At 39.0% G+C, this 21,269-nt stretch overlaps 2 protein-coding genes and 1 pseudogene across 3 annotated transcripts in view; all 3 read left to right on the top strand.

Moving 5' to 3' along the window:
* The window catches only part of LOC145497757 (uncharacterized), a 123,771-nt gene that overhangs the window by 84,442 nt on the left and 18,060 nt on the right, over positions 1–21,269 (top strand). The window lies entirely within an intron of this gene.
* Positions 6,104–21,203, top strand: LOC145497387 (uncharacterized). The gene is made up of 4 exons (XM_081477202.1): positions 6,104–6,457; positions 8,696–8,794; positions 14,910–14,999; positions 20,730–21,203. Exons 1-4 carry the CDS (start codon positions 6,157–6,159, stop codon positions 20,891–20,893), a joined length of 654 nt encoding a protein of 217 aa, XP_081333328.1. The 5' UTR covers positions 6,104–6,156; the 3' UTR covers positions 20,894–21,203.
* On the top strand, positions 10,168–12,700 carry LOC145497389 (uncharacterized; annotated as a pseudogene).

Raw genomic sequence — 21,269 nt, 5'->3', positions numbered from 1 at the left:
CAGTCGTCGAAGCTTGAATGAGGCACAGACGCACCACTTGTGCTCGGAAGAGGAGTGATGAAAATACTCTGTACCTCTTCCGTCTCATCCACTCCATTACACTGCTGCGTGATGAAAATACTCTGCTCGTCATCCGTCTCATGTGCATGTTGCTGTACTCCCTCGGTTTCTGAACTGAGGACAGGCAACACAGGCAGCCTTTCAGCAACGCTTGTGACTAGGTGGTGCTGCTCTTTTCTCAGCAGTCCAAGAGCGGTGCACACCTTGATTCGTTCTTGGACAGCCTCGGCAGTGTTGAAAGTGCCCAAGGACTCGTGATGCATTTTTAACTTGTCGCACAGGACCTTCATCCAATCTTTGACGTTCAAGCGAACCGTGGGATCGCTACTGCTTTGATATTCGTCGTAGCAGTTCTTTAGCTCGACCTCAGTGGCTCTTATCCAGGTGCCTTCGAACGCTCGACGGGCTTTCTCGCGTCTTTCTTGCTCTTGGTGCGCTTCTTGTTCGTCGCAGTGCTCCTGCAGTTGTCTTTGAATTTGACTTGGCATCGCTGCGTCGGGGTCTTCTGGCAACAGTTCGGCAATCTCGCTGCTGACACCCCTCTCTCTCAGGAAAGATCTTCTTGCTTCATGTAGTTCATGTTTCCGCCGATTCTCTTCTTCCTTCTCTCTGACGCGCGTGTGCAAGATGCTGGCAATTTGTCTATGTCTCAGGGAGCCTGTGGAAGATAGCCCAAGTGCTGTCCTCAAGTTACGAATGCGCTGGTCGTCATCCGAGTCGACTTTATCGTCACTGGCAGCGTCAGCTGTTGTGGCTGGCTCGCCCGTCTCTTCAAGAGCGTCAGTCCAGACGTCTGCGAGAGGCAACGCTCGTAAAGCGTCCTTCTCCTCGTCTTTAAGAACGCCGTCACCGATTTGCTCTTCTTCCAAGCTGCTGTCGGAGCTTTCTTCTTGGTCTGTCGTTGGACGCGCTTTCGTCGAGGCCCACACAACACAATCCATGGAGTGCTTTCTGAGCCACTCTGCAGCTTTCTTCCTTGGGTTAGGCAGACTCTTGAAGACATAGTTCCTTAGCCTACGGTCCATTGCTGGTTGATCTTCTGGTCCGAATTCAAGTTTCTGTTTTGCTGTTAAAAGCATCGGGCAACGGTTAATGAATGACTTAGCTGTTTGATACTTGATGTCACAGGCCGTGTAACCTCCCTGCGTTAGGATTTTCCAGTCATCTATATCTAGTGTGGAAGGATTCGCTTCGTCCACGAAGATTACTTCTGTGAAGTGATTGATCATGGCCTTATTGAAGACGCGCTGTTAAGTGATAGTCGCTATGTTGCCATGATGTACCAGGCCTAGAATTGGTTGAAATAAACTCGTCTTTCCACTATTAGCAGCGCCAATTAGGCAAGGAACTTTGTCTTTGTGTCTCTTTTGATTGTGATTCAAGAGCCTCAAGAAATCTTCGCAAAATTCTTCAATTTCAGCTTCTGTGAGGCTGTTTTCCAAAATTTCTTTGAAATACTTCGGTTCTGGCTCTCTTGTTGGATCGTACGGGGAAAACGCTCGCGGTGTAACATGACCAATGTCCTTGTCCGCGATCACATTCTCCAGGAAGCGACGCTCCTTGACTGACCAGCACTTGCCATCGTTAACCTCAATCAAATTATAATCTACGCGAAGTGGTCGAATGACCTCGCAGTACGGGTTGGCTAGGATATCGATGACTTTCTTCATGTCCTTTAGAAGTCGCGCCTTGAAGGATTCGTTAGCCGCCAAACTATTAACGAACGCCTCCACCTCGCACTTGTAGGAATAGGTGTACTTTGCCTTGTCGCATTTCTTGTACACTTTTCCACCGTACAAAGCGTAGCCCAGCCTCTTCATGGCGATACCGATGTCATTGACAAGCACTGTGAGTTTATCGGACAATCTTGCCTGTTCGTAGACGATCTCATTCTCTCTTGGAACAGCCGAGCCGTCTAATTGGAAGCCGAACTGGTCGATGACCAGTTTTACATCTTGAAGTTTCCTCAAAGCCCACGAAAGACTGGAATAAAACGAGGGATCGACGAGACAAATTCGGACTACGTTCTCCGTGCCGCATTCGTCGAGATCCACTGAATCAGCGTCCCCCACGAAACTTTCAAATTCATCCCGAAAGCAATACTGGTAAGACGAATTCACCCAATCCTCCATAAACGGGTTCTTGTGGTCTTTAAGGACTTTAAACAGCTCTTTCATCGCTCCGGTTTCTTTACCCTCGTGATAGGGGACCTAAGATTGAGAAATACTTAAGAGGTTGATTCCGGTTCTTTCATAATAACCAGCATTCGCCTGGTCAACAAGTGATCAGTGATTTTCAGTACCGAGGAAATTCAGCGTTAGTGTACTTTGAAATTCCAGGCTAAATAAAAGTTGTTGAATCTAACCGTTGGAATTATCTTGGGCACTTATACGTTTGATGTAAAGCCTGACTTTCACTATTTTTTATTTATTTATTTATTTTTTTTTTTTCATGCCTTGTAATAAGCCGGTAAAAGAGTTGTTACACTTTATCACTGATTAGTGTTACTTATGTCAATTTTACGATTGGAATAAAGTTGTTACCTGAGTTGCGAAGACATCCACGCTGCACTCCAGGAGGGCACGGTGGATAACAAGAGGACTACACGGCGCACCATTTGGCGTGGTCAGAGCAGTCCAGTAACTCACACATGGGCGCAACTTCTGATTTATGATTGTGGAGTGACTTGCAACCCATTCTTGGCTTGTTGAATTTCCCAATTGACTCGAATCTGGAAATTCGTCTGCATCATCGCTCCCCTCTTCCTCGACATGTGCTTTTTTCCTGCTTTGTTCTTTCTTTAGACTTTGCGTGCTAATGGCGCTGAAAAAGAATGCGACATTCTTTATGCCTGCAAAATAGACGAAACAAGATATTATTCACTGAATCTGCATCAATTTATTCCACCAAAACAACGACAGAAAAGCTCGACATTTCAAACAACACACATATAAACAAACCTTGCAGAGCTTTATCACAGGCATCTCTAGTTCGACACACGCCATTCCACGCATTTTCAAAACCTTCCTCCTGAACTTTGCAAGCACATTTTGCACTGATAATACTACATTTTCCCAGAACTACCGGGCTCAAGTAGCACAACGCAGCGCTTTTTATCGTCCTGCTGTTTAGTTGACGGCATGGATAACGAGCCCTCTGCATCTTGAACGACGATGTAAGCCTTGAAACGTGTTTCGCTTTTATAGAGAGAAGACTTGTGAATTTCCCGGGGATAATTATACCACACAAATGCAATCAACAGAAGACGTAATTATTTGTTTTAAATGGCCAATTGTGACACGCTATCAGTTCGCAGATGCTTTCCAGTGAGTTTTCTAGACGACTTTTCTCGCAACGTAATTTTCATGTCGATGCCATTTTTTGTCGCAGTGGTCAGCAATCAACAGTTATTTTACACCAAACAATAAACTCGATTAACAAGCCACAGTGACGGTAAATTCGTGTGAGAGGAATTTAGGAAATGATGTCTACTCATGGTCCCAGTAGGGGCTATCAACAACATCAACCAGAACTAATGAGGCAAGCGAAAAGAGTTGAGAAAATATTATCTACAGCGGCGTGTTTTCATCGTGTATCACACAATTATTACGACCCATGTTAAAAACACGAACAAGAATAAATAAACTGAGACAGCTCTCATCTTGATGTTGGGGAAGGTAGGAAAGCGACGTATCAGTGTCACTGGCTTTTGAAGAAAGATGTAACATTTTCTATGTCACCGCAAATGTGGGATGTGGTTCAATAAAAACAGTTGAAACAGAATATAGAAACCAGAGATAAGTAAAATCTTGTATTTCAAAGGCCAAAGGATAAAAGCGCAAATGTTATGCTTTAGTTTTGCAAAGAGATATTAAAACAAATCTGAACATTTTCGCAAAATCCGTGAAATCCGTCCTTTCCGCCGTGATTACAAGAAAGTTTCATCCAACTGCCTCCCAGTACTGGAAGTTTCCACCGAAGGTTTTTCCTATTAATGGCGGAAAGGATGGATTTTACGGATTTTGCGGATTTTTTAATTTAATTTAAATCTTCTCTATAAAACTGTAAGTATAATATAAATAATATATTATAATATATCATTAATAATATTTTACTTACAGTTTTAAAGAGAAGAATTAAATAAAATCAATTGAAAAAATCCGCGAAATCCGCGAAATCCGTCCTTTCCGCCATTAATAGGAAAAACCTTCGGTGGAAACTTCCAGTACTGGGAGGCAGTTAAGTGAAACTTTTTACTAAACACGGCGGAAAAGACGGATTTCACGGATTTTGAAACATTGATAGATTTAACTTAGTCATTCCCTTCCATGTCTCAGTCAAGTGTCTTCTTGTGAGAGAACAGTTTGGACCGTTTACCTTTAATTTTTCAACTTTGTTTCAAAATCCAACAACGTTGCTGTTTTTCAATTTTATATTGACTGGGAAATTGCAGTTCAACTTCTAAATGCTTTTACGCCATGGAGCGACAATGAAATGATATAATATCTCAGACTTAACAGATTTAACGAAAAGTAGCAAAAGGAACGAGGACATTTGGGAAACGATCATTTTGTGTTTCTTTTTTTCTTTTTTTCTTTCTTTCTTTCTTTCTTTCTGTCTGTCTGTCTGTCTGTCTGTCCGTCCTTCTTTCTTTTTTTCTTTCTTTCCTTCTTTCTTTCTGTCTGTCTGTCTGTCCTTCTTTCTTTCTTTCTTTCTTTCTTTCCTTCTTTCTTTCTTTCCTTCCTTCTTTCTTTCTTTCTTTCTTTCTGTCTGTCTGTGTGTCTGTCTGTCTGTCCTTCTTTCTTTCTTTCTTTCTTTCTGTCTGTCTGTCCTTCTTTCTTTCTTTCTTTCTTTCCTTCTTTCTGTCTTTCTTTCTTTCTTTCTTTCTGTCTGTCCTTCTTTCTTTCTTTCTTTCTTTCTTTCTGTCTGTGTGTATGTCTGTCCTTCTTTCTTTCTTTCTTTCTTTCTTTCCTTCTTTCCTTCTTTCCTTCTTTCCTTCCTTCTTTCTTTCTTTCTTTCTTTCTTTTTCTTCTAGTAGCAGCCGCGCTTTAGCGCTAATGTTGACAAGGAACTTCTAAAGTGGCTGAAGCGCTGCATTCAAACAGGGTCTGACGCAAGTTGTTCCTTATTTTGCTTTCGATGTCATCAAGCTTCCCTCACGCTCGTGTTGTTGGAATGGAGAAAATACCCTATGTTATAATGATAACTCTTCTTGTACTGAGACTCAGCGTGGAAGCACTGGGGAACGCTGGTAAGGGAAATTTATACAAGCTTACATTGAATTAAGATTTCATTTATTAAAAGGTAAGATATTAAAAGGTAACAAATGTTCAATTATATTTAATAAGGATTAAATATTGCTGCACAAGCATGGGCAGGCACTACTGTCGTTTTACTCGAAATGTACGACCTGTATGACAACCGTCTTTTGTCGTTCTTGTGTTTCCAAAGTAGCCGTCTGTTTTCTTTGGTTATATAGAAACACTTTATCTTTATCATTATCATCATCATCATCATCATCGTCGTCGTCATCATCATCGTCATCGTCGTCGACATCGTCATGGTCATGGTCAATGTCATGGTCATGGTCATTGTCATTATCATTATTATTATTATTATTATTATTATTATGAGGAGGAGGAGGAGAAGGAGGCGGCGAAGGGAGACGACGATGACTATAAAGATGGTGATAATGATGATGATGATCATTATTGAGACTATTAGCCCAGTTAACTCAATGTGTTATGTAAACAATAGCCTCCACTTGGCAAGGAAATATGCTTGGATATTTGTCCGCGACATTTTCTGTTCCAAGAAGCGAACAGTTTTCCGAGAGCGTAGTTATCCTCGCATATTCCCAATTTTAGCTTGGGAATATTCGGTCACGTGACCTGTTTAGACCAATCACGCGCAAGCGAAAATATTTGATGGATTATATGCTTATCCTCTCTGTTTGTGGTTTTCTGTTTTATAGATGAGACCTGTAAGTGTTTTAAAGATGATTGCTCCATTTACACATTTAATGTGACATCACGTATGATTTGGAAGAAAAGCAGAAAATTATGCCAGGAGACTGCAGGGAGAGATCTTGTCTCTATGGAAAGTGACGACGAGTGGAAATTCTTGAAAAACGCTATTCTAAATTTGACAAAAGCTAAGGAATATTTTATCGGATTGAAAAAAAATGTACAATCTAGAGAGTGGAGATGGTTAAGCAACAAGAGCCCAGTGAACACATTCTGGAATCGTTGGTCACAAGGTGAACCGAATGGCGATGGAAATTGCGTGGTTATGCGTAATTATGAGAAACAGTATGGAAAGTACAATGACTTGGATTGCCAGAACCTTTTCAGGAATGGGTATATTTGTGAGCGTCGTGTCAGCAGTTGCAATAAAGGTATAACTTATACATTCTATATGTATACTTTACAATCGACCTGACTTAAACGATTGTAATCATTTTCAACGAAATAGGGTTTAACTGATTTTATCCAGTAAGCTTCCCTCAATTTGACGATTCATACTATCACTAACGTTGTGCTGGTATTCCTCCTGCGTTCGTCCTTCACGTTTGTTTTAATGATTTGATTGTGAGCTCGAGATTTTTTTTAGCTGACAGAGCTCTTCACATACCCTGTGTTTCGCGGGAAAAAAATTAAAAACCCAGCGCTCGTCAAAAATTATATTTTTTCACCAGAAAGTTAGCTCGGAACATATACATATTTATATTCGTTTGAATCGTCGATGAAATGACCTTTTCGGGATATTTTTTCCTTCGGGGTCAACAAAATCCTCCGATTACAAAATCACGCCGAACCCACACGTTGCAAAAAAATCTCTTCAAAACCCTGAGTTCGAAGCGATATATCACTTTAGTGTTAATAGCTACCACACATCGGTAGAACGTAAATCTATTCCTTAACAATCCAGCTTTATCGTGTTAAAATTTCAGCGAAATCGAACAAAACCAGAATTAATTAGAATTTTTTTGCGACCTCACTTCCCAGACTTGACCTAACAAAGGACGCTACGGTCGCCCATAGCAACCGAAAAACACGGACATAACAAAGCCGACGTTTCGGCCAAAAAACTCCAGAATTATCGCCTGAGAGCTTAAACGTGAATGGGAACATCATTTTCGAACTTTTTTCAACTGATTTAGACGAAAGAGTGGCCTCGGCAGGCTATAAAAAAGACCAAGAGAAAAAACAGAACAGGACAGCATAACAAGCCGATAATATTTCACCGCTTGGCTTTCGGCACGAAAACGAAAATACAGCTTACTTCTGGATAAATTCAGCCTTAGAAGCCAGCAACTGGTCCCAAATTACTTTCTGTATCCTTACAAATGTCCTGACTTCCATCTCCGAAAGATTTTGCCCCAATTTTGAGCAAATAAACATTTCGCCGAGAGCGACCGCCATTACGTTGGCTTGCATACTAAATTAGCTAACTTGACAAAATTCTCTCGAGGGCGGGATATGACGAAAAGAGCTGAAAAATGGCCTGTTATTGGCTAATGATGAGATCATCCCACTGTCCAAATTTGGTGAGAATCGAAAGTAACGCCAATTTTCTGTCACGTTTTCAATCTATGGTCACTGGAGTGACCAAAATCGATACTATGGTCTGGATTGAGTTTTTGTTCTTTAATACTATTTGCGTGGAAAGGACAGTCAAATGCAAATGCAGAAACGCTGTGTTCCGTTGCATCAATTAGGTTGCCGGCGTTGATGTCATGGCAGGGTTTCGGCAACCTTACGTACTTGTTAATTTCCTTCCGTCCAAAGAGACGTAACGTAGATTAATTTCACTCTCAATTCATCGCAACGCAAGCCGAACAACATTGCACAACCTTCTTTTCTAAGCACAAAGAAAATTGTTATCCTCGCTGTGTTTCTAGAGTTGAGGGAAATGCCCCCCCCCCCCCCATCTCCTTTCGTTCTAATGAAAGTCCGCTTTGTGAAAATTGTAATAATCATTCGAGCGTTCAGGCGAGGGAGATGACTATGATTTTGGCAAAACACGTGCACTAGTGAAATTATTTCTTAATTTCTCAAGTATACCGCTTGATTACCTTTCAAAGTGCATATGAAGTGAAAAAAATGGCCGCTTATTTGAAAGGCCTTTCAAAATAAACAAGAATGGCGTTTCTCTTTTTGGAATATCTTCTTTCGTTCTAGAGATATTTACGTTTTTGTATTATGCAAATGAGGAAACTGGTGATGTCGTAAGCAATAACAGCGTAACACTGAATCAAGAATATCTCTTGCGATATTTCCTTATTTGCATAACACAAAAACCTAAATATCACTAGAGGGAAAGAAGATATTTCAAAAAAAAAAAAAGGCCATTCTTCTTAACTTTGAAAAGCCTTTCAGATAAGCAGCAATTATTTTCCATCATATGAAATTAAATATAATGCGTGAAAAAAAAAAAAAAAAAAAAAAAAAAAAAAAACGGTCACAATCGTGGGGTTTAGATTTGTTCATTGTATCACGACATTTCCCACTAAATGTTGCCGAGGTGATTTTGTAACTTTACATATGAAATTCTAAGTTAGCGCTGATATTTCGGGCCAAAATTAAGGAATAATTTGTCACCCATGATGTTACATGCTAATACCCTGCAATCCTTTCTGTTTTCAAAGAATTCACAACCAAACCTTCCACGATGACCAAACCTGTCACGATGCAGTCGTCGACAAGTCAACCTAAAGGATCGACCTCTACAGGTAATAATAATTATTATACATTGAACTCACTATGACTTTTCTGATTGGCCGAAAGCGTACAGTAAATTTTTGAAATCAGCGCCTGTGACGTCATCTAGCTGCAGATTATACAATAATCATGTCAGCCCTTAAGGTCACAGGTTACCATGTCATGTCTGACCACGGTGCATGATTTCTAAGGGTAATTATGTCACATTCGCGCGCTTTGTGTTACTTGCCGTCAGTGAAGAAGCAAAAACATGACTTCCATTTTTTTTTTTTCGTTCAATGTATAATAAAACAAATATTAGATACGGTTTTTGTGATATCCAGAATAATCAAGGTCTCGGTAAGGGTTATCAGCGTCAGCCTTCGGTTTCGGCGTTGATTATTCTGGATATCTTAAAAACCTCATCCAGTAATTGTTGATGATAAGAGTCCGGTGCGTTGCTAAATTACATGAAAAAACACTTGCTATAAAGTAGATGTTCATGCAAGTTTGGTGTCATGGCACGTCTAAAAGTGCGTTTTATGTCTGTGTGAAGAGAGGTATTGATAAATTGGAAAGCACTTTACGTGTTTCAAAGGGTAATCCTAGAGAGCATTTAAAAATGGCCACCTGACTTCTGCCGTCTCAAAATGTAAGGGGATATTCGCATGAGCGAAAAAAGGGGAGACTAGGTCGAAGGGTATAACTTTTCTTGGTTAAAAAAGTTAAACTTACGTATTGGTAGATATTTTTATGAAACTATGTATGACCTTGTGGTTGTGACGTCATTGCTCTATTGATTTTTGTGTGAAGTTTTAGATTTTTTAGTGCAGTTTTTGAAAAAAAAAGCCACTTTTATTTATTTTGTTGCTATAAAACCTTCCACGCAAAACTTTTAGTTGAAAACTTTGATTGCTTACTGTTCGAAGACTTTTAAAGTTAGAAATAAAATGAAACTTAATAACGGGGTTCAAATACATGCTCTTTCCAATGGCATTAATAGTGTCTCTGTATCTTTGCCGCTTCATACCTAGGAGAGATGTAGTTTTCGCAATTTGATTATTGTTGAGGAGATTGTTAGCTTTTCTTCAACTGCAAAAGACACTGGAGTTGTACCTGATGATTCAATGTCCATAGTTCCTTATATTACTGCCGTGTGTAAATCTGCATTCTTCCACTTGCGCAACATATGCACGATTAGGAAGTTTCTTACGGCTGAAACTACTTAAACTCTGGTACATGCCTTTGTAGCTTCAAAGATTGATTATTGCAACTCTTTGCTATATGGTGCTCCTAAATGTTTGTTACATAGGCTCCAGCGAGTGTCCAATTGCACTGTGTTCGGAATTCAAGGGACCCCCTTAGTAGGGGTTGACTTATTGATTGTTAGCGACGTGATCACATGATGTGATTTTACTCGCAGCATATCCTGGTGTGTATGTTTTCGTTACGTTCGTGAATAAAACTCTGGAATTCTAGTTTAAACTCGATCGGATTCACTTTAGCCACCTTTTGTAAGTCGGAAAACGGATTTAATTCATTACATGGTTCTTCGGTGTCTGATGTTGGACCAACAATGGCTGAAGTACTCAAGAAACGAAGGAAAATCCGCGAAGGTCATCGAGCAGTCAAGAAACTCCTCGCGCAGGTTGAAGATTTAATCGCCAATTTCAAGCCGTCGCTACGGGATAAACCATTGCAACAGAATAATATACTCTGGGAAAAACTCAATACCTTGAAAATCCTCGATAGCCGTATTTTGGAACTCATAGATGATGAAAATGAAGACGAATCCATCGACCATGAAGTTGCCGAAGCAAGCGAAATCACAGATGAAATCGCGTGGGCTCTAGGTCGCATCGATTCGACTTTGAAATCTGTGCAGATTAATTCGCCCAACCCTTCAACCCCAAGCACTTCAACTGGAAACGTAAGCTTAAGTCCCCATGCATCAGAACTACTCTTAAATGGAGCAACTGCAGCTTCGAACGTCGAAATTTGCGCCAAATTACCGAAACTGGAAATGAAAAGGTTTAATGGTCGACCGACGGAGTGGCAAGCATTCATCGATTGTTTTGACAGTGCTGTTAATTTAAGCCCGAAATTTAGTAACATAGACAAAATTAACTATTTGAAGTCCCTCATGGAAGGTCCAGGCGCAGCTGGGATTAAAGGGCTGCCATTGACATCGGAAAACTTTAACTCGGCAAGAGAGATCTTGGAGCAAAGGAATGGAAACAAACAACTAATAATAAGTCCTCATATGGATAACTTATTTAAGTTACCAGTGGTCAGTTCTGTCAATGATGTTAAGGGGATCAGACAATCATGTGACAAAAAAGAAATCCATTTCAGAGGCTTGCAAGCGTTGGGTGTAGAGGCTCAACAGTATGGTAGCAGGGGCTCCCAACGGATCGTTTCGGTAAATTATCTTTGGGAAGGCCTTTAATTCCCTCTAATTTTCTTACGAGGATTGTCAGCTCGAACTTTCGTGATATGAGAAATTTAATGTCTATTGTTTTCAGATTGATGAAAATGTCGTATTGGGTGCCCAAAAAAGGTCCGCCATCATTTTCGGAAGGGCGATGAGATCTACTGTTTTCGGGAAATGGACTAAAAAGCCCTAATAAATTCGAGAATACTCAAGTTCCCCTAAAATAACCGAACGGATAAAATTTCTTTTAGCGCAACCTAAAATTCACCTACAGAGCTTTAAAAGTACTCCAGATAGCCTAAAACAGCGTTTAAAAGCATTTGAGAGAAAACGGTCGCTGGGTGCCCCTGTAGTAGCTTACTTGTCCTAATTTTGTTGGAAACTTGCATCGCCTTAGCATCAAATCCTACCTCAGTGCAGCTCCAAGAGAAACATCGTGTAATAATCATCCTGGACAGTGGAAATCAGAAGACGTACATCACTCAGCAACTTCAGGAGACTCTGGGCCTGAAACCAATAGTAAGGGAGAGATTGTGAATCAAGACATTTGGATCACATTACAACAACCTTTAAAAGACTGTTGACGTTGAGAACTTGTGCCTGAAAAATGTCGATTATGGCGTCACTGTTACCATTATAGCCCATGTTATACCAATGATCTGTTCACCACTGAATTATCAAGAAGTTCAATTTGCAGGGAAGAACAATGCCCATTTGATCAAGATTCTCTTCTGAAATACATTCCCAAAAAACAATGTCCTTCATGAAGGACATTGTTTTTTGGGAATGTATTTCAGAAGAGAATCTTGTCGTAGACATTCTCATTGGAGTAGAAACAGTATTGGAACATTACAAATGGAGAGGCCAGAAGAGGAGAAAGTGGACCTGTTATAATGAACACAAGATCTGGATGGACATTATCTGGTCCTGTCGAGATCGAGAATGCACCTGGCTTAGAGACCTATTCAGTCAATTTGGCAGCAACAAATGTACCCCAACTTGACGCTCGCAGAGATGAGATGAACGTGCATGACATGGAGCTTGACGAGAAACTCCGCACCTTATGGAAATTGGAATCAATGGGAATTAAGCAGGAAGAAAACGCTGTTCTAGGAACATTCGAAGGGATAATCACTTTTAGGAATCAGAGATATAAAGTAGGCCTTCTATGGAAGGAAGCTTATGACCCACTACCTGACAATCGCAGTCTCAGTCAAAAAAGATAACAGTCCTTGCTGAAGAGACTCAACTAGAAGCCAGAGCAACTCGAGGAGTATGATCGTGTGATTAAGGATCAGCTTGACAGGGGAATCATCGAAAGAGTTGACTAATCTGAGAAAGCCCAGCTTTGTCATCAGATACATTACCTTCCTCAGCAAGAGAAAATGGGCCAGCATTAAATGAATGTGTTCAAACTGGACCACCCCTAACTCCTGGCATCTTAGACATTCTCATAAGATTCAGAGTTCAGGCAATTGCGCTAGTTGCCGACAGAGAGAAAAACATCCTTATGATAGCCGTCAAGGAGGAGGACAGAGACCCTCTGCGTCAGGGCGCTTATATGTAGGGCGGTGAAACGAGCGGGTCCGAGCAAAAAGGTGTGATGCAGTAGACTGGGGTCTACTAAAACGAGCAGATTCCGCTTACTTGCAGTGGAACTTAGATTTCTAAAGAAATTCCACGAAACTCCCTTCTTTATGAAGAAGGAAGGGTTTTCGTGCATTTTTGTTCTGAGGTAATGGGAAAAGGTGAGTTTTTCAGGTTGCCGAAAAACAGGACTTCGTATTTCGCGCTGTAAGATCTGCTCGCGCTAGTTATACGCGTAATCTTTTGAATTTCTCCTGACTTCCGAGTAAACGTTATGAAACTCTTTACTCTGGTATCGCCGGCTAATTTGTGCGTTTCTCAGAACAATCAGAATAATGTTTAATCGTAACCAAAATCTGTTTTCGATCAGTTTCTTATTGTTTCTGCTTGTTTGGCGAGCAGGAAAGTCTGACGCGTACAAGTAGCCAATTTGCATAATGTAGCCCGTGCACTTTCAACAGTTTCAAGTCCGAGTCGGTGTTTTTAATTTCTCAATATAAACTCCTGTCAAAGTATTTTTTTTTCCCCATCTTTTGTGCTGAGATAATGCGATAATTTTTGCCAACGTTAAAAGGCTATTAAGATCACGGTTTCTTCAGAGTGAAATTTTATACTGCGAAAATGAAGAAGACAAGGAGTTTTGAGAACTCAAACAACAAAATGAAATTGTTATTCGGGTTGATTGAAAAGTGCTACCGTAATTTTGCTGATTTAATATCTCTGCTGTCTTCTCATATTTCCAGCTAAACTTCTAACATGTTCTCAAATATTTATCATATCAGTCAAACATATATAAAGCTAGAGATATTGTTTGAGTTCGATGTGCCTTTTTTACACGAAAGAGCGTAACTGAAGTCAATTTGTCATGTTTAGCTACAAAACACGGATCGCCGGGCGCTCCTTTTCATCGACAACCAGCTATTAATTGGGTTTTTTACACAAACAAAAGTGAGCAGTATTTAGAGACTATAGTTTTTATGCCTTGATGAGGCATCACGGCTTGCAATTCAGATGAAACTCAAACAAGCAAAATTTTATTACTTTTCGTTCCCGATAGACTCTATGGCGAAATCCTTGCAAGCGTGTGGCAAGAGGAGGGAAACTTTGAAGTTCTGAAACGCTGCTATATCCAAATATATCCAGCTGATTTTTTACTATGTTGTGTAAAAGCTATCGATCTTCAACATATGTAAAATTTAGAGTGGAGTAATGTGGAGTACTCGTAAAAGAAGCAGCGGATCACGGCTTGGTCATTATAAGCAGGACATACCTGCATTCGACACTGTCTTACTTCACTCAAATTTGGGTAGCGTACGACGAAACTACTTAAGCATCATTACAACAGACATAAACGTATTGACTTTTGGGTCTAAAGCATCAAAAAGATTTTTGAAAATATACCACTGGTGGCTCAAAAATAAAGAAAGAAAAGTTGATTTCCGGTTCGTCGAGAGGAGATTTTTGGCAGCCATTAATCTCACCGGAAGCGCGGAAGGAGCGCTCGTACCAGTCTTTCTCCGCATCACACATTGGACCAAGAGCGGACTGCCCGTTTCACCCCCCGGCCTTTTCCGCCCTGCTCTGCGTTTTCTGTGGGTGGATGACGTGAATTCAACGGAAGCTAAGTTCGCAGAATACAGATTTTCTCGAGTCATGTTTGGAGTTACTTCGAGTCTCTTTACCCTCCTCAAGCACATCACCAGCTATGAAGGGGAAGACCCTGAATTTGTCAATCAGATGCTTCGCTCGTTATATGTACAGTAGATGATCTGAGTTTAAGCCTTAAGGATGCGGACGAGGACCTAGAAGGAAGGACGAAATTCCAAAAAGAGCTATGCCATTCTTCTTAATTTTGAAAAGCCTTTCAAATAAGCAGCAATTATTTTACATCATATGCAATTTAATATAATGGGTCAAAAAAAAAAAAAAAAAAACGGTCACAATCGTGGGGTCTTGACTTGTTCATTGTATCAAGACATTTCCCGCTAAACGTTGCCGGGGTGACTTTGTAATTTTACATGTGAAATTCTAAATTAGCGCTTAGATTTCGCGCCAAAATTAAGGAGTAATTTGTCACCCATGATATTGCATGCTAACACCCTGCAATCCTCTCTGTTTTCCAAAAGGCAAAGAATTGACAACCAAACCTTCCACGATGACCAAACCTGCCACGATGCAATCGCCGACAAGTCAACCCAAAGGACCGACCTCTACAGGTGATAATAATTATTATACATTGAACTCACGATGTCTTTTCTGATTGGCCGAAAGCATACAGTGAATTTTTGAAATCAGCGCCTGTGACATCATCTAGCTACAGATTGTATAATAATCATGTCAAGGACACTCAAGGTCACGGATAATTATGGTGTAATAATTTTGGTGTCATGACATCATCAGTCGCGTAACCATGTCTAAAAGTGTGTTTAATGCCTGTGTGAGGACAGGCATTGGAAAATTGGAAAACACTTGACATGTTTCAAAAGGTAATCCTATAGAGCACTTAAAAATGGCCGCGTGGCTTCTGCCGTTTCAAAATTAAAGGGGCTATTCGCATGAGCGAAAAAAAGGGAGAATTTGCCGAGGGGTATATCTTTTCTTGGGTAAGAAACTTAAACTTGCGTGTCGTAGATTTTTTTATGAAGATACACTATGTATGCTCTTGTACCTGTGTCGTCATTGCTCACTTGATTAGAACGTGCGGACTTTTTCAGATAGTTTTAAAACTGCATTTCTCCTCATAAATGAAGCATATTTTTGTGTAAAGTTTCAGATTTTTTAATACAGTTTTTGAAAAGAAGCCAATATTATTTTTTTTTCTTTAAAACTTTCCAGGCGAAAATTGCAGTTGAAAAGTTTGATTGCTTACTGTTCAAAGACTTTTAAACATAGAAATAAAATGAAACTTGATAATGGGGTTCAAATATATGCTCTTCCCAGTGGCATTAATAGTGTCTCTGTATCTTTGCCGCTTCATACCTAGAAGAGCTGTAATTTTCGCAATCTGATCATTGTTTAAGAAATGGTTAGCTGTTCTTCAACTGCACTGGAGTTGTACTTGATGACTCTATGTCCATGGTTCCTTATATTACTCCCGTGTGTAAATCTGCATTCTTCCACTTGCGCAAAATATCCACACTCTGGTACATGCCTTTTTAACTTCAAAGATTGATTATTGCAACTCTTTGCTCTCTGTATACTTTTTTGGACATTTTATTTATTTATTTTTTTTTAACAGTACAATAAAATACATTACTTACAATACTACATACTTACACTAATAACAATACACTATGTCACATACGGCTAATTACATAATTTACTGACGGTACTTACAATACTGGTTACTTACACCACTGTCACAATACTATTCTTACACTATACGCATCCTTTTTTTTTTCTTAATTGTTATTATATTACAGTAACACCTAATATATACATGTAGTTTTTTTTTTCCTATATGTACAAGCTTACAGTTAAATAATAAATAAGACATTAAATAATAATTAACCATAAACATAAGCAGCATATAAAATTAAAGTAAAAAGGCCCACGTGGGATAAAATTTTGGAAGTGTTTTTTTTGCAGTCGCAATCTCTTTATGAATTTCAAGTTTTCCGGGAATGCCCGATAGAAAGTTTTGAAAGTCTAAAACATCTCCGCGAAGGCTTGTGCAGAAAATACAATATTTGGCTATCAGTAGACAATAATTTAGGACTTACCAATGCTTTGTCCTATCATGCCAGCCGGAGAGTATATGGCCTATGGATAACATTCTTGTTTCATTTGTGTTTTGGTACCACCAGTCTTGAAACAGAATCCAGAAATCGACTGTTAGTGTGCAGTTTATTAGCAGGTGATGCAACGTTTATTCTTCTGCGTTGCATAGGTTGCCTTTGGGGCTTTCTGAAATGCCGTCTCGATAAAGTGTAACAAGGGTTGGAAGCACGTTATGAATCACTTTATACTGAAATATTATTATTTTTACTTCATTTGTGACGGCAAATGTCATGAGATAAACCTTCTGGATGGTATTTTCTGTAAATCTGTGGCGTAGAATTTTGGTTTCAGCAGTGGGAGGAACGAAGATGGTGTTTAAAAGAGAGGAGTAAATAGAACTGGTTCTTAGGGTGTTGACTGTGGTATCTTGTGTGACGTTCGGAATAGGGTTTTGAAGACAAGCTTTCTAATTTTTTGGGATTGTGTTTTCCAGGCCATAGTATATGGTGAAAGGAACCTTCAAATTGAATTTTATTGCAAGTTCATGCCACTTCAAAAAATCTTGATTTTGGTTTAATATGTCGCTTATCTTGGTAATGCCGGCGTCATACCAATTTTGATAAAAAAAAAAAAAACAGTTTTTTTTTTCCCACAAGAATTTTCCTGTTATTCCACAGTATTTCGTATTTTTCACCGAAGTTCAGTCTGTTACCACTTTCTTGATTGTAAGAAAAGAAGACACCAAGGGCATTGATAGAACTCTTTGCTATATGGTGCTCCTAAATATTTGTTACATAGGCTCCAGCGAGTGTTAAATTGCGCTTTGTGCGCAGTTTAGGCGACCCCCTTAGTTGACATTGACTTATTGTTTGTTAGCGACGTGATCACATGTGATTTTACTCGCATTATATCTTGGTGTGTATGTTTTCGTTGAGTTCGTGGATTGAACTCTGGAATGCTAGTTTAAACTCGGTCGGATTCACTTTATCCAGTTTTCGTGAGTCGGAAAACGGAGTTAATTCATTACACGCTGCAAGAATAGTGTCCCAGTCTAAAAAGTAGGATTACATAACAACTCTCCTCATGGAAATTCAATGGCTACCCTTTGAAAAGAGGATAAACTTTAAAATTCTATTGATCACATTTAAAGTGCTTCACTTCGTTCATCTGCTAAAAACTTTCTTTGAAATCCAACCTATAATCTTAAGATCTATGGTGGGCGTTATTTTGCGCTTGCTGTGCCATTCCTGTGGAATCCTCTACCCCAATCTGTCAGAGATTCTACATCACTTGACACTTTTAAACGTAGGCTCAAAAAGCATCTTTTTGATCTGAAGAGCTTACTACGGATGCTGATTTTTTATTGTTTTATTTTGGTTTTAGTTTTTAAATTTAGGCAATTTTAGATAGTTTCGGTAAGTTTTTAGTTAATTTTTAGCGACTTTTTAATCTGTTTATAAATGCGGGCTTAGGGTTGGTGTTTCAGAATATGTCTAAAATATATTACTGTGTTGCCTTTGAAGGAAAACGGTGTGTAAATGATTTTTGTTTCCTGGCGAACAATTGTTAGCATATTTTTTTTACGCTTTGGAGTCAATTGAAAGCCAATAAGGGATTTCCACTTTTCTTTGTTGGCTCCAATCTCCACACGGGAAAGCAGAACTGATTATGATGATGATGATAATGATGATGATGATGATGATGATGATGAGTAGATAATGTTTCAGCTATGTACTGATGCAAAAATTTAAAAAGGGCTCCTTTTGCAGGGAGGTATAATTAAATGATTTAGGTGAAATTAGGGTTTTAAAAACTAGGCCTCAGCGAGGCATCAATCTGTCACTGCTTGAAACTATACACATTAAATTCTTAACTCTGATATACGTGCAACTGAGAACAGACATTTAGACATTCTGTTTGTGTTTACCGCCTGACAACTGCTCAGTGACAGTCGAGCAATCATTCCCCAAAGACGAAGAGACCTTTTTGCCAACATAGAGGGTAGAAAAATATATCCGTTTCTTCAAGCCTCATTTAAAAAATTTGGAGCAATTTGAGTTTTACCACGTAAATGACTTGATTTTTTCATTTCATGGGTACTTAAGAAAATAGTAACTGAGGAAACGTAAACAATAATAGTCTTATGGATAAAGTTTCAAAGTTTACAGTGGATTAGAAAATATACAATGTGTTCATCACTTGCAAAACTAGGGGCTGAGCAATGAAATTTTCACTTTTCAAGAACAATAGGTCAACCTATAATTTCTCATTACTGTAGTAGTAATGCATTTTCAAGCAGACAGATCAAGATAAGAAAATCATCAACCAAGGGATACTGTATTAAGGTCACATTTTCCAATTATATTGTCAATATACAATGTCCACAATGACAGTGTGTAAAGTGGAGTAAATCATTGTACGAGGCATCCTCTCTCTCTCATAACTTGTAGTTTTGCTATCTACAGAAGAAGCAGCACTTTGATTTTGTCATCACCAGCATGTGGTCGTGATGAATAGTGTAGAAAATGTTCTGCCTATTGGGGTTCACTGCAATGATTTGTGGATCCACCATTCCAAGGAATTCGAAAATTGATGTATAACATTTTGTTTGCTCAGTTACTGTTGCAGTTAGTGTTACTACAGGCAACGTACTTTTGCTAATATGGCACTTACCATACTTAGTTGGGCAGGTACAGGCCAAAACCTCTTCCTGTAACTACAATGTATTCGAATGTTTGCTGATTTAGAAATGATTATAATTAGTTTGCGATCATTGACAGCATACAAGTAGCTCAGCCGATTAAATTTCCACATTTTGTATTCGAATATACTAGTATATCAAATTGTCGCAGACTAATTTTACAGTTTGAAAGCCACTCATACAGGATTTGGATTGTCTGAGGGCGTCGATGAAACAGAAATGATGATCACACAAACAATGCCGCCATTCCCTGTAAAAAATTATTACCTATTCAGAAATTCGAGCCTCAATTAGAGAAGGTAGGGAAGACTAAATTAAAAAAAAGCTAACTTACATTTCTTTTACACAAAAAGCCATCTACGAAAATACATGTTGACTATTTAAAAAAGATACAACATTTAACTTTTTACATTCTTTGGCCCCAAAGCATATTTGTCGAGCAAAATTCGTTCACTTACAAAGTCTTTAGTCCTGTAGTAAATGGGAATAACTCAAGACAGATATTAAATAATTGCCATTCTTCAACGTGATGTGCTTCATCAGTTACGTACGACAACTCTCATACTACGTCTCACATCTTCACAATGCAATAACTTGCTTAATTTTCCAACAAATGCCTCCGGGTGGACATAAATTAGTGGATAGTTCGATTGCTTGATATATTCAATTTTAATCTCGCTCAATGATTCAGTATTCCGAACCATTAGGCAGCTGACCTGCAAATCGTTTTGCTCCACGGTCTGATCTGGCATTTAAAGGCGGAACAACCAAAATAAACGATTCAGTTGATCCATACCAGGAGTCACAAACAAAGGACAATAACTGTTTAATCAATGACTTGCCAAAGCAGGTAAAAAATTACACTGTCTTTCTTTAAAACAACAATGTTCCTTATCGCCTCTTTCTGCTCTACACGGACGGAAACATTCTCCAAATTGAGACCATTTAAGGCCTGAAACAAAGATTCCTAAAATCCTGCCTCGACGGCCGCAATTGTAATCTAAACATTTTAATCGTAATTTTAAACTTTTAGCAAAGTTAAATTTAAATACACGACCCCACAAGCTTTTAGCTTTAATTATTATCGTGTTTAAATAAAGTTTATCTATCTATCTATCTATCTATCTATCTATCTATCTATCTATCTATCTATCTATCTATCTATCTATCTACCGGAAGTCCTAAAATCAAGGACTAGGAAATCCTATGTTTCCAGAGCCCTTCGTTTCTCGTGCCAAGGCCCCGCCGGCTAAGAGAAGCGAAAAGAGCTATGGGGACGAGAATGGGTTTAATCCAGTTCAGGTCAAACCTCGGCGCTGCACGTTTTTAATGCAGAGAGCTACTAGGATGGTTTATTTAATTTAGGGGACCGCTATTCGGTGGGGCACTAGCACAATAAGGTGTAAACTTTAATGTTTGTTTGATTAATTAATTTCAATTAATCAATTAGCCTTGCAGGAGGGGAGCTGCCTTGAGGCCAAAAAAAAGAGTCTAAATTAATAAATCGTTTCGTTAATCTTTTAAGAGGCAACACAGCCGACAGAAAGTGGAACCGATGAGTCAGCCACAAAACCTACCATGACGCAATCAACATCGTCCAATTATTTATTGACAGAATCAAATTCTGAAGGTATGAACAAAATTGAGTTTGTGTCTCTTAGCCAAATAACCAATAGCAAGTTTGAATAGCTAGAAACACGTTTTTGGATACGGGGTTTCTTTTTACTTAATTACCTTTACTTTAAGGTTTGTATTGTTCAGTAAGTTTGTGTTAGTTTTTCTTACTGTTAAGATATTATGACCTACACATCATTTTAATATTCTTTCCAGAGGTAAAAAAAAAGCAAATAAAAGAATCAGGCGTTCTGGTTAGTGCAGAAGCTCGGCTTCCTGATAAACAGTTGCATGCCCAGTGGCATGTGTCGATATCTTTTAGTTTGTTGTTTTATAGTTCTTGATCACCACCTTTGAAAACTTATTATGAAACAAAAATCACGGCTCAAGTCATGGTTAAGAATGAACATTGGTGAATAGTTTTTCTGAAAGTAATAAATTATTCATGATG

Source organism: Orbicella franksi, chromosome 9, assembly GCF_964199315.1.
Source record: "Orbicella franksi chromosome 9, jaOrbFran1.1, whole genome shotgun sequence".
In the NCBI taxonomy this organism is placed as follows: Eukaryota; Metazoa; Cnidaria; class Anthozoa; order Scleractinia; family Merulinidae; genus Orbicella; species Orbicella franksi.
The sequence above is the reverse complement of the archived record's forward strand: the minus strand, read 5'-3'. Positions and strand labels throughout refer to the sequence as shown.